Below are 14,139 nucleotides of genomic sequence, written 5' to 3' on the forward strand. Positions count from 1 at the left end.
TTTCAAAAATCTGCTGGAAATTTTAGAACTGCTCAAAACGGTTTGAAACCATTTCCAATCGAATCGGGTGCTTTAAAATACAAATACTTACCTGATTCCAGCTTTATTTGTAGGTCAATTTGGTAGCATTTTGATTTTTTCCCCCATTTTTGACCCTGACCTTGCCCTTCAGCGCCAGAATACTAGAAAGTTGGGCTGTTCTTTTGCATGCTTTTTCGATTCAAATAATTTCCCCCTAGTTCAGATGCAGATCCCTTGTTAGAAAATTTCTGATTGGCCACAATGAAAAATTTTGGACTAGGTAGTGGAAGTGTTCAGTGATTTTATTTTAATGATTGAAAAAAAAAACAGTTTCGTTAAAAAGCAAATTTTCAACATTTTTTATCAATTTTTAAAGTTACTTTAATGGAAAACCATTCAGTTAATTAGTATTTATTCTAGTCGAGATCTTCAATAACTTGTACCCAAGACCATATTATTGTGCTTACTTATGCTAATTTAAATATCATCAGATTTCAAAATACTCAGCATATTCTTCGTTATATTCATATGAGGTACTCGTTTTCTCTGATAATGCTCCATCACAGCAATCTGTATCCCTTGCCTAATCTCCAAATTCGGAGGCGCAAATAAATTCGGCTCGATCCCTCGTAATATATAACCTTGTTCCATTGCAAACGTGAACATAATACGTTGACGAATATCTTCAGCATTAAAGCCATCATACTCTTCCTTTCTCAGCCTCATCAGAATACACAGTGCAGTCGATTCATACTGATGGCTCAAATCAAAAGGCAACTTCATAGTACGTTCAGTCGACCTGAACACCATCTTGAGGAAGTACTCGTTAGCTAAAAATCTGACCAGAATCTCGAAACTAAATCCACCATTCCAGAATACTCCGGCGGTGCGTTGGAAATCCGAGCTTTGAAGGAAATAGTTAGTCACTGAATGTGGATTGTACAGTGATACGTTCTTCGAGTTTAGTTGATAACCTTTGTAGAATCTTTGTATTTTACTTCTTTCCCTTCTCGTTATTTTATATTTTTCGAATAATTCTATCTCCGCTTCTGAGTCAGACAGTCCGCAAAATGTATTAAAAGGATGACTGTCTAAAAATGGACGATGTATTACATTTTCAAGCATCGAAGGGTAAGTCCTGTAGTATGCCAGACTACTCGTGCCTGCGATGAAACCATACGCTATGTATTTAGCACCACGTCTGAAAGCATTGTGTAACATTTCGTTCACCAGTTCGTAAAATTTGGCCACATCTGTTCTTTGTGTTACTAAAGAGGTCAACATGGCATTATCATATTCATTGACTAGTATAATGACTTTGGTTTGATTGAAAAATTTGTACAAGATCATGGATAAGCGAAGTATGCATTCCGGTATCTCATCATCTCCAATGGTACCATTGACGAATCGCTCCACGAACTTCATTTCAAAAGTCGTAATTTTCTTATCACTACAACCTCGTGGTAGAATTTCCGGCAACCATTTGAATTTCTCAAAGCACAATTTCAGTTGACGTTTCAAATCTTGTATCAAATCAGCGGTGGTTATAGCCTGATACGAATCGGAAAACATATCGATCAAAATAACCTGGTATCGGGCCAAATGTTCGGACATTACTTGATCATTCGAGCCAATTTTACAACCTTTATGAAAATGGTGGCTGTAAGTGTAAATGTAGTGGATGGGAATTCCATCTTCGTTGATTTCCATCTGTGCGAAATCTTCGATCATGGCGATAATGGAAGTCTTACCGAATAATCTGGGGCAAGTGAGGAAGTTATAAGGGTGTTCGGTTTCGTTGAAAAATATCTCTAGTAGATTCGTGCGATCGATTCGAATACGAGTTTCGTTTGGTCGTAGAACTTCGGATGCATCGTAAGTCTCGTTACTGGTGTAGTATATGATGTCGTTGTTGCTGATGCAATGAACGTAAACTGAGAAGGTGAAGTGGAGGATCAATGAAAACATGATGGATGATTTGAGGGTCTTAGTGATTGAGCAAAAAATCGTTATCATTGTTACTGAACTGATACCTGAATTTAGTGTTATTCATTTCTTCTTCGTGTTCCTCTGGTTTGATGATGGTGGATTCCTTTGTTTCTACGATAAGTGACTTCGGCTGTGCATTCTCTATGATTTGTCAAAAGTGCAAATGCCATATCAAAATTTAATCGATTAGACTCGACATATTTTCAGGAAAAATTGATAAGATGTTGTCTTTTGGCAATCATTAAATAGGTAACGAACAATTACTCTTCAAGTTGAAATTTGAATTTATTTTAGAAACATAATTAAAGAATGCTTTTTGTAAAATTGCTCAAAATTATTTCAAAATTTGACCGAGTCGAGTGTTGATGTTGGTGTATTTATTCAACCAATACCTTCCCTATCACTCTATCTCTGAATCTGAAATTTATCTAATCTTGGATAACAAATTTGCAAATCAAGCGTACAATTTTTTCAGGTTAAAATTTTTGGTATGTTCAGACTTCCCTATCTCCCTTTGATATTTTACTTATTACTCTAAATGTGACAATTTTTGGAAAAACTTATGTAACAAACTTATGAAGGTTCAAATGAAAATACATTTTTATAATACTTTCGAACGGTTTTCATTCCTTGGTCATTCAATGTAAAACCAGGCTAATTTCTGGATCAGGTTCTTCGATTTTACTCAACAGTTTTTTTTAGGAAAAACAAAAATTATCATCATTGACTGTGACTCCACCGTCCCTCTTGGGACAGATGGGGCAGGGCTACTTTTTTCAGATATTTAAATTACTTGCCACAATACCCAATTTTAGAGTCAATTGTTCAGCACTGATGCTAATTGAAGAAAATCTGTTTGCTGCGCTCAAAAAAGAATTAAAAGTGCCTAGTATCTAAAATATTTTCCAAAAATTTCGGAAGTCCAAATTTAAGCTTTTTTGAAGACTCAATTTTCTAAGGTTTGCCAAATTTTGTATCTGATCGTTACTTGAAAATTTGTCAAAATTTTGGGAAGCATCCATTTTTATGATATTTACAACTATGAACTTTTCATTTTAGGAATTTGCCAAATTAAGGGCCTCTTGGGCCAACTTTGGGTACGTACAATCTACGCTATAACTGCCAGTCCCAGGAGTAGAGAAGACAAACCTTAAGAGAGGTTTGGAGCGTCCACGTCGCAGAGGCCAGTAACTCATCTTCGGCAGGCTGGAAGCTGAAGATGAGGCTAAGACCAAACCTAACACCTTGGCGTGTGTCCAGCATCAAAGCTGCAACCTGAATGGGCTACAACATCAAGCCATCTCAGGAAGTAGGGGAGAAGAGAAAACAATCATAAAATATCCCTGAATCAGTGACAGGAAGACAGCAAAACTTGCAAACCCCTGTACTCAAGAGTCATAAATACTGCTAGTGCTAGGCACAAATCCTGTACAACAGCGAGCATTTGGCGCTATAACCGAACTTCCGGAAAGTCAGCTTGATGCCGCAGAGGGAAACCCCCGCATCAATCTATACTTCCTTGGCCTACAAACCCATAGAAGCAAAAAAACCAATTTCTCGAGAAAACAAAAATAAGAGAAAACTGGCTGGAAAATCAGGGAACCCTGTTGGGCAGCAGGCAAAAAAGCCCACGCTATGGAAGAAACAAAACAGGCTGAAGATCGCTACAGAAAGAAATGGTGAAAACATGTTGATAGAATGCCTGATGAACGGTCTCTTCGAAAAGTCAAAGAATACACTCAACTGGCAGGAGGAGCAGAGGAAGACCGAAGAAAAAACTTGATGATACATCGACAAGCAATAATTCTCCCACAGTTTCCCAGACGGGCTGAACAGCTCACCGGGTCAAAGTTCAATAATGATGATGATGCTAAATTAAGGGTGGAGGGGGGTGCCAAAGCCCCGGAATCTTAGTCAAAATGTGAAAAAATGTAAAATACAGTATCTTGTGACAAGGAATATCAACTTGAGTTTGTTGATTCGAAGCCCCCTCCCGCCTTTTTCGACCCTGCCAGCGTCCCAAAATTGCCTGAAAATTAATACAGAGATCAAACTCAGTTACTTTTCGATGAAGCAACTTGCTTGATTTACTAATACTAACTTTTGGTTACTTTTTCAAAATTGTGGGGGTACCACCTTAATTGCAAACATTTAATTTTTCCAAATCGTGTTTTTACTTCTTGAATAGGGTACCTATATCTAACTGGTAATGAAAGTATAGTGAAAGTGATGAAAAAGTAGTGATTTTGAAGATGGGTAGTGAAAGTGGTGAATTTAGTCAAAAAAGTAGTGAAAAATTCATTATTGAGTTGATTTGTATTGTTTTTTTTTTCAATAATTTTGATTGAAATGTTTTTAAAGAATACTTTTTATACAAATTTTCTTCCAATTTTAATTTTTTTGAAAATTTTCCTGTGAAAAATTTGACGTTGTTAATTTTTTTGTGTGGAAGGGGGGCGAGTGGAGAAATTTTTGAAAATTTGGTTTAGAAAATGTGAAAAAAGTATGTAGTAAAAAAGTACCTAGTGATTTTCAAAAAAAAAAATTTTAAATACCATGTTGAAAGAAACAAGAATAATGTTGATATGATAATTTACTGAAGTACCCATTCCCCTATTAAATTCTTTTCCAACTGCGGTTACCTTCCTTTTCAGCTTTAGAGATACAGAGCCCTGCCTTTGGCTAAAATTTTTGATGCCTCGATTTCTGCTAAAATTATCAAAAAGTGTTGTTTCTTCCAGAAATTTTAAAAAATTGTCGCTCGTTTCCAGAGAATTTGAAGTACCTCATTTTTTCTCCAAAAATTGGAAAAAGTCTCACATTGCTGCCGAAAGTTTCCAAAAAGGTCATTTTTTTACCAAACGGTTGCAAAAAAAGTTTCACTTATTCGACAAAAATTGACAAAAAAATCTCGCTTTTTTCCGAATTGCTACAAAATCTCGCTTTTCTAGGCACTAAAAATGCCAAAAATTGCCAAAGTCTAACTTTTTTGCTAAAAACTGCTAAAAAGTTTTGCTTTTTTGCCAAAAGTTTCTCAAAATAATTGTGTAGTCGTTTTTTTACAAAACACTGCAAAAAGTTTCATTTTTTTCAATAAAGTGCTTAAGTCTTGCTTTTTTTTTTGTCAAAAATTGCCCAAAAAAAAAGCTCTAAACACTAAAATTGTATACTTAAATCTCTTTTTTTTCTACCAGAAATTGGCAAGAAGTCTTACTTTATTACTAAAAAGTTGTGCAACAGTCAAAGAATTAATTTTTTGCTATTAATTGTAATTACCAGAAAGTCTTTTTTCTTTCATTTTTTAATGAAGTGTTCTGAATTTTCTTGTGATTTCTTTCTATATCAAAATAAATTATCACGTCTTGTAACTCGTTTGGTTATTTTTTCAACTTTTTAGGTTACTGAAATCACTTTTTTTGAATAAAAAATTGAGTACGAATTTTGAATCACGTATCGCAAGATTTTTTGATTTTCAAAAAACTTGTGAAAGTCTAAAGGGAAAAGTCGAATCAAAAGAGCATGTAGATATTCGTATTCAGCTCTTCCAAAAACCAGATAAATCAACAATTTTGAGAACTGAAAGGGCCAGTGTATTACAGTGGGACTAATTCTGAAAAATAAGCCTATATTTGTATTCTGAGCTTTCGAAAACGCCGGAAACTATATGTCACACGATATTTTACATTTTTTTACACTTCGACCAAAATTTTGGGGCTCTAAACCCCCACGGTTTCCGAATTTAATTGCAAGAGATTCATACAAGTAGTTGTAAATATCATAAAAATGTATGCTTCTTGGTTTTTTATTTTTTTTAAATTTTCTAATCAGAGCTCCGAAATTTGGCAAGCTCTTGAAAATTGAGCTCTCAAGAAAAGTTCAACTTTGGACTTTTGAAAGTGCTTAGATTTTCTTCAATTCGCTACAGTCTTGAACAATCGACTCCAAAGTTGGGCATTGTAACAAGAAATTTAAATTGCTGAGTGAACTAACCCCACCCCACCTGTCTTAAGAGGTATTGGGACGCCATCAATGATATCGATTATCCTTCTTTCCTGATATAAAGAAACTTATTGGAAGATTTTGAACAAAATCGGAGGACGTATACTCAAAACCGAGCTAATTTGACGTTGAATTACCCTCCTTTGATCCAATACCCAGTCCTATTAAATTGATATCGATCATTAATTTCATCAAAATTCTCGTTCAGGTGGCGCTTTGAAGTACTTCGTCATCATTTCTTTGATTTCCAGTTTAACTTGATGATTGGCAATCTTGAAATGATGTTTTTTGCCGATACAATACGTGAAATAACCTTGTTCAAAAGCGAATGAATGCAGTATACGAAGATACGTTTCTCTATCTTGAGATATTTGTTCGTTCGTGAGATAATTATGATCATTTCCAAGTAAATTTATCATTTTATCCAAATCATCCTTTTCGTAAGTTTTCTTCAAAAAAAAGTTACACTCATCTGTAGTCTTGGACCAAGCCGTTCTGAATAGATTCTGACGAAACACTTGAAACATGAGTAATTTTTCAATGATTTCAGATTGTGGTGTATGTTTCGAGTATTTTTTCACCTCTTGTCCCAACATCAAGTAACGAGTGAACGCGAAAGGATTGTAAATCAGCTTAGGATCGCTGCCACAAGTGAAATATCCGTTATAGTACTTCTGAATCTCGGTTAGTTTTTTCTGCCCGATATGGTACTTGCGACTGATGGCTTTGACTTCGGTATCTAAGAATCCGCAGAATGGTATGAACTGATGATAACTCATAAAAGGCCGATGAGCCACTGTCGCAAAACGAGTTGCTTGATCTTTATAGAAATTAATCGCGCTGGTGGCTGTAATCAGGCAGAACTTGATATATTCTTGACCCTCCAGAAAGATCTTCGACAGCATTGTGTTCACTAGGTCGTAGTATTCATTCAATTTTACACTAGGAGCCAGCATAGCGTTAATGGAGGCGCTATCGTAATCGTCCACTAATACGATGACCTGAGTGCCTCGAAAATAATGATAGAGTATTTTACAAAGTTCCAACAAGCTGTTTGAGATTCCAGTATGGTCCAGAGTCCTATTCAAAGCACTTCCAACAAAAGCATACTCTTCTTGAGAGATATTGCCGTAAGGTCCGTAAGGAGCTGAGAAGTTCCTGCTTTGTCGACATTTACACAACCATCGGAATTTGTCGAAACATTTCTCCAACTTTTGATTCAGACTATCCAGCAAATTCGTACCATTAAAATCCTTGATGCTGGGAAACCCCAAGTTGAGCTGGATAACCGGATATCGAGCCAGGTGATTTCTCATCAGCGGGTGGATTTGAGCAGCGCTCAGGTTTTCAAATATGTGGAACGCTTTGCTACCGGTCCAGTCTATTGGATGTCGATGTTTATCGATTTCAATCTGAGCGAAATTTTCGATCATCACTAACATTGAGGTTTTGCCAAAGTGACGGGGACATGTGATGAAATTGAAGGGTATTTTCAGCTCGGAAAACAGTGTTGAAAGGAAGTAGGTTTTGTCGATGTAGTATGGTGATTGGGAAAGTGTCTGGAATTCCGAGAGACTGTTTATGGTCGTTAGTATGGTTGAGAAAAGAAGACAAATGTGTGAAGTGGGTTGCATAATCGTTTGATTGGTTGAGAACTTTCATGAATGTTGAGTTCAATTGGTTCTAAATTGAAAGGGATACGCAATACTGGAACATCTGAAAACAAAGTAGCCGATTTAATGACTTATCTATGGTTGGGCTGAGATATTTATTTTCTAAAAAATTCTAAAATATTTCCTAAAAAACGCAAAATATGTGAAAATATTCTCTAAAAACCTGAAATATGCAAAACAATTTCTAACGATACGGGTATCATTTTAAAGAGAATTTTATTTTCTCTTAATTTTCCCCTTTCTATCAAAATTAGTATAATTTTTAATTTAAATTTTTTTTTTGTTCTCAAATTTCACCTTTTTGATTGATTTTTTTTCAGTTCTAAAATTTCACCTATTTTCTAAGTTTTTCTTAAAATATTCTCTGAAAACAGTGAAAATTGCCGAATTATTCCAAAATTTTCCCTAAAATAGCTCAAAATGGTTATTCTCAATTTACTTACGTCTAAAAATTTCCAAAAAAATCCTATCCCCCCCAAAAAAATACCTAAAAGCCTTCCTTTTTTGCAAAAATTGACAAAAAATTCTACTCTATTCCAAAAACAAGCTGTCTGACGGTCCTGCAAAGTCCTACTGTTATCTTGCTTTTCATCACTTCTCATTAAAAAGTCCTGATTTTTTTCAATCAAACTTTTAATTTTCAACTCATTTCTTCTTTTTCTGGAATGAAAGAAAAAATTGTTCAAAAGGGTCTCATTTACCGACTTTCTTAGAACTTGAATTACCTTATTTTTGAGAGCTTTTGCCCGAGAGCGAACAACGTCAAGAATCATTCAAATTCCATCGTTTTTATGTCTCTCAAAACACCATTTTTCCCGTGTTATTTCATCTTTTTTTTCAACGTCAAGAAATGTTCAAAGTTCGAATCAGAATAGTAAAATCATCATTCAAATTCCATCGTTTTTATGCCTCTCGAAACACTAATTTTCCCGGGATTTTGCCCTCACTTCGATCGGACCCGTTTGCTTTTCTTTTTCAATTTTGAATTTTTCAAAAAAAAATTATCTTTTGAATTTTTAAATTTTGGAGCAAAATAGTAAATTCCTCAAAAGTAATTCATCACACAAAAAAAAATTACTTTTTATACATCTTGAAATACTGATTTTCGTGATCTTTTGCCCACGCTTCGCCAGAGCCAGTTTGTATCTTTTTTCCATGATTAAAAAATTCCAAATTTGAAGGAGAAATGAAAATTTTCATAAGTTATACCTTTCAAATGACAAAATTGTTATTTCGTCTCTTACTTATTTTACTCATCGCTTTTTTTTCAAAAAATTGTTCAAATTTTCCATTATTTTTTTTTTACATTTTTTAAAAATTTGTTATGGTGAAAAAAGTTTTGTATTCGCCCAATTTCATTACATTAGCAAAAACATTAAAGGTGAAAACTGAATCAAAAATTTTGAATTATAAAATTCTATTTTCGACGTGCTCCTGCTTGAAAAAAATCTTGGAATGTTTGATAGAATTGGAAAAGCAAAAAATTTGATTGTAAAGTTTTGCTTTGCCTACTCCCTTCCTCCTCTTGAAAAATCCCAAGTGTAAAAAATGTCCTGCTAAAAGTCCTGCTAAAGACCTACTATTTGATTTTGAAATTTTGTTAGACACCCTGAAAAAAGGTATTGTTTCTTTGCCAAGCTTTCAAAACGTCCCAATTTTTACCTTAGCTGGAGAGAAAAGGTCACATTTTTCGTCATAATTTTCAAGAAAACCTTATTCTTGTCAAAATCGCTTTGAAAAAAATTCTGTTTCCTACAAAAATTGCCCAAAAGTCCTAATTTTTATCTGAATTGTTAAAAAAGTTTGCTGTTTCGCCAAAGTCAAAATATCCAAAAGCCCTAATTTTTTGTCTCAAACGTCAGAAAAGTGGTGATTTAATGCCGAAATTTCTTCAAAATGTTGTTTTTGTCAAGCTAGATTATCAAAAAAGTCTTGTTTAGGTATCGCCAAATTTACTGGATTCGTCAAGAAATCCGGCTTTATATTACAAAAAACCCAAACATCCAAAAAAAATCCTAACCTTTGCTTTAATTTCGAGAAAAGTCTTGTTTTTTTTCAGATTTGCTTCAGAAGTCCTGTTTTTTGCCAAAATTGTAGGAAAAGTCCAGTTTTTTTTCTGCAAAATCTACTAAATAAACATTCTATTTTTTGTTAAAATAATCAAGAAAATATGTACTAAGTAAGTCTAAAATTATCTCAAGCCTTGTTTTCTGTCAAAATTGCGAAGAAGGTCTCGTTTTTTGAAAAAACTTTCAGAACGTCCTGATTTTTGGCTTAATTGGAAATTATCCATTATCGTCAAAAAATCCTGTTTACCGCTGAAATTATCAAAAAAAAGTCTGGTTTTCTGCCAAAATTATCTGGAAGTCCTTCTTCTTGCCGAAATTACCAAAAAAAAGTCCTGTTCTTTTGCCAAAGTCAGAACATCCAAAAAGTCTTACTTTTCATCTCAATTGTCAAAAAAGTTCTGTTCAAGTAATTTTTTGCGAACATTTTTTAAGAGTAGTACTTTTTTGCCGAAATTTCCAAGAAAGTTTAGATCTTCTGCCGAAACCAAAACTTTCAATAGTTCTAATTTTCGTTTTAATTTTGGATGAAGTTGTGTTTTTTTTTTTTTTTTTTGCCAAAATTGTCTCAGAAGTCCAGTTTTTGGTTTCCAATAAGGGCTAAGAAAGCTCTAATTTTTGCTTCAATTGCCAAAAAGTCTTGATTTGTGTCTCAATTTTCAAAAAAAAAAAAGTCTTATTTATTGTACAGTATTAAATTTTTTTTGTCAAAAATACCTGGAGTCTTGCTTAAAAGTTTTGTGCTGCCAAAATGTCTAAAAATACTACGAATTTTTTACTAGGATTTTCAATCATGTTTTGGAACCCCTTGGAAATTCGGATACACTTTTTAACAAGTGCATTTCTGTTGGCATTGATTGATTATGTGTTCGGAGTTCGTTCTAAATTATAATCGAAGTAGATTATCTCTATCAACTTGGCTCCAAATAATTCAAATACCGAAAGAAAATCTTATGCAATTTCCATGTCTTGGATCACGTTTTGGAAAAAATAATACGTAAATGGATAGTTACTTACTTATTGACAGAGACAACTAAATACTTCGACATACGATCAATTTTCGTACACTGATACTAAAAGATTGTTTATCTGAAAAAAGAAAACTTTTATTGATAACACATATGCCACGATTCATTATCAATTTATCAAATTCAAAGCAAATGTACTCGATTAAAATTTCAAAAATTTTCTTATCATCATCACTTCAGCTGACTCCATGGATCATAGCATGTAAACTTTCCTCGAAAAATACTCCAGAGATTTTTCGACCAGTTCTTGTTTCACTTCTTGGTTTGGCACAGCATACGACGAATTACTCGAATGAGTGAAATACCCTTGCTCAAAAGCAAACGTATGAATTATCGGATCGTAAACTCTTCTATCCCTCGTTAACCTTTCGTGAGTGTCTTGGATATCTTTCAACAAATCCAGCATTTCAAACATTCTCCCAAAAGATTGCGTTTCGTATGTTTTAAGTAGAGTGAAATTAGTAGGCATTTTATTGCTCGTAATCACAGGAATGAATAAATTCTCTAAAAATGTTCGAAATGGCATAAATTTAACTATGGTTTCTATTCGAGGTTTTATTTTCCAGAAGCTTCTTAGGGTTCGATCTTCAGGTTGGAAATATCTTCTAATGGAATACGGATTGTATACCGCCTGTTGTGCAAAAGCGGTCGAGTATCCGTTGTAAAATTCCTTTATGGACGATTTTTCGCTATCATCGCATTCAAATTTATCAAACAGTTGCTCGACATCTTGTTGAGAGAATCCACAAAACTCGCTGAAGGGGTGATCGTCCAGAAAAGGACGATGAGTGATGTTTTCAAGTTTCCATTGATCTCGATAGTAAGGCAATGCGCTAGTTCCAGTGATCAGCATGTACTTGATGAATTCTGCTCCTGTAGTTGAAGCCTGAGATAACATCGTGTTAACCAGGTCGTAAAATATATTCACTCCGATCTGTTTGTGTCGAGTTAACATCGCTTTAACCGCCGCACTATCGTAGTTATCGACTAGTACGATGACTTTGGTATGATGGAAACAGTTGTAAAGGATTTTTGAAAGTCTGTACAGTGAGTTTCGAATCTCCGGTAAGCTGAGTCTTCCTTGAATCACTTGTCTCATGAATGCTACATCTTGTAAGTTCATAGTGAAGTTCCAAGGTTTAAACGTGGAGTTCCCTTCGGCTCCGTCTTCGTTAACTTCATTCATCACGGTGAATTTGAAACACGTTTGTATCTGTTCGTTTAAATGGGCCACTATATCGGGCTCGTACATACCTTCGATGGTGTCGAAATGCAAATCTAGTAAGATCACTGGATATCGAGCCATATGCTGGCTTAAAATATGGCCTGCGAATCGGTGGATTTTAGAGTTCTTGAATACCTCGAAGGCTTTCGTTTCTGCCCAATTGATTGGACGACCGTGTCGGTCTACTTGAACTTGGGCGAATGTCTCGATCATGTTTAATATGGCACTTTTACCGAAAAGTCGAGGACATGTGAGGTAGTTGTATGGAGTGTCGGTGTTGCGGAAAAATGTACTCAACAGGTGGGTCTTGTCGATGTAACGTGGAGAAATTGCCAGTGTGTGGAATTCTTCGTTGCATGTGATGGAGATGATGAGATGATGTAAAGTAATGAGTATGGACAGAGCCAAAAATGAATTCTGGTTCGACGTTGAGGACATGATTAATTGATTAGTGAACTGTTGTGATATTTGATTGAGAAGTTGAAGTAAAATTTGGTCCAGGCATGTATTGAAACAACAGGCGAGTTTAAATTCAACATTCGCCTCGAAAACATTTCGATACGTGTAAGTACTTGAAGCGATTTGTGTTCGCGTTAGTGACGTTTTGAGAAAACTGAATGGTTAAAGGATCTTACACCGAGGTGCGCTGTTCGATTAAAGAATTTATGACGTATTTTGATAATTTTTAATTGGCTTTCATTTCAACGATTCCTTTAATAATTTTGTGAGCGTACTATACGAACATTTCTGGAATATAATTTGTTTAGCATTTTTCAAACTTGAGTCTTCGAATGCTCATTAATCAGATTTTTCAACAAACCCTCTTGAAGATTGTATCTTGCAGAAAAATTGTGAGTCAATTCAAGAAAATTACTGCATGTGTTTTGAGGATTGACGAACGATTGAATTTAAGAGACCCAGATTGAAAACGCACACAGAGACGTAAAATTGTACAAAAAACAAGTTCAAGTGATGTAAAATTGCCCAAAAAAGCATAAGAATCTCAGCAAAAAATTGTCCAATAGAAATTTGCAAATAAAAAACAAAATGAAAGATGCAGTCCAAATTACCAAAAAGCAATGAAAATTTAGCAAAGTTTTCCCCCAAAATTCATGTAAAAGTGTTGAAAACGTACTTATTATAATAATTATTCAAAAACACTCAAAAAAATATTGAAAGCACCGAAAGTGATCAAAACGTGAGTATCGCTCAATAAAAGTTACCAAAAGTGGATGAAAAAGCATTATAAACATGTTAAAATGTTGTAAAATCACTGAAAAAAAAAGCATTAAAAACATCAAAAAATGATGAAATTTCAGCAAAATCTGTTTTTTTTTCAAGAGCTGTGGAAAACATGTTAAAATGCTGCAAAAACACCCCAAAAATTGACGAAATTTCAGTAAAACCGTATTTAAATCATGTAAAAGCACTTTTAGAAGCATGAAAAGTACCAAAAAATGATGAAAATTCATGCAAAATATTGAAAATGTATTGCAATGATGCAAACATCCTCAAAAAATCATCTAAATCTTCACAAAGTGACAGAATTTCAGCCGAAGTTAGACTTACCAAAGAAGCTTGTAAAACTGATGTAAAAACACTGAAAAAAAAGCATTGAAATTCCTAAAATCACCAACAAATGATGAAATTGTAGTGAAATTTGCTCAAGATGTGTGAAAAAGTGTTGGAAACCTGTTGAAATAATACATCTAAAAGCATCCAAAAAAATCATTAAATTAGCTAATAATTACTAAAAAGTAATTACATTTCAACGAAATTAGGCAAAATTTGCTAGAAATGGTTGAAAGAATCATTGAAAGCTATTTTAAAACACAAATTAGGGCATTAAAAACATTGCAAATTGTCTACAAATCATCAAAATTATTTCAGGCACAAAATGCTAAGTGTGAGAAACGTTTCAAAATGATGTTAAAGCACTTGAAGAAGCACCCAAATCTCTGAAAATCACCATAATGTTGTAAAATTCCTGTAAAATTTGGCAAAATTTGCTAACAAAAAAAATTGCAAAAAACATGGTTTACTTACAAACCTCTTCAAAAAAAAAAAACCAATAAAATTTCACATTTGTTTGAAATTAATAAAATTGTGTTAAATCAATGTTCACAGTAAATTATCCA

The 14,139-nt window shown here is 34.1% G+C and overlaps 1 protein-coding gene across 3 annotated transcripts; it reads right to left on the reverse strand.

Annotated features, from left to right (window-relative positions):
- Positions 1-314: 314 nt before the first annotated feature.
- LOC135834437 (uncharacterized) lies at positions 315-12,620 on the reverse strand. 3 transcript variants are annotated; one of them, XM_065348314.1, is made up of 4 exons: positions 10,915-12,620; positions 10,766-10,837; positions 2,055-7,725; positions 315-1,955 (listed from the first exon to the last, which is right to left on the reverse strand). In XM_065348314.1, the coding sequence occupies exon 1, from the start codon at positions 12,437-12,439 to the stop codon at positions 10,970-10,972; it is 1,470 nt and encodes a 489-aa protein (XP_065204386.1). In that variant the 5' UTR covers positions 12,440-12,620; the 3' UTR covers positions 315-1,955; positions 2,055-7,725; positions 10,766-10,837; positions 10,915-10,969. The 3 variants fall into 3 exon arrangements, with proteins under 3 accessions (XP_065204386.1, XP_065204385.1, XP_065204384.1); XM_065348313.1 differs by having other exon boundaries at positions 316-7,725; XM_065348312.1 differs by having other exon boundaries at positions 335-7,725.
- Positions 12,621-14,139: the final 1,519 nt, after the last annotated feature.

The sequence above is a fragment of the Planococcus citri genome, chromosome 2, assembly GCF_950023065.1.
Source record: "Planococcus citri chromosome 2, ihPlaCitr1.1, whole genome shotgun sequence".
Lineage (NCBI taxonomy): Eukaryota > Metazoa > Arthropoda > Insecta > Hemiptera > Pseudococcidae > Planococcus > Planococcus citri.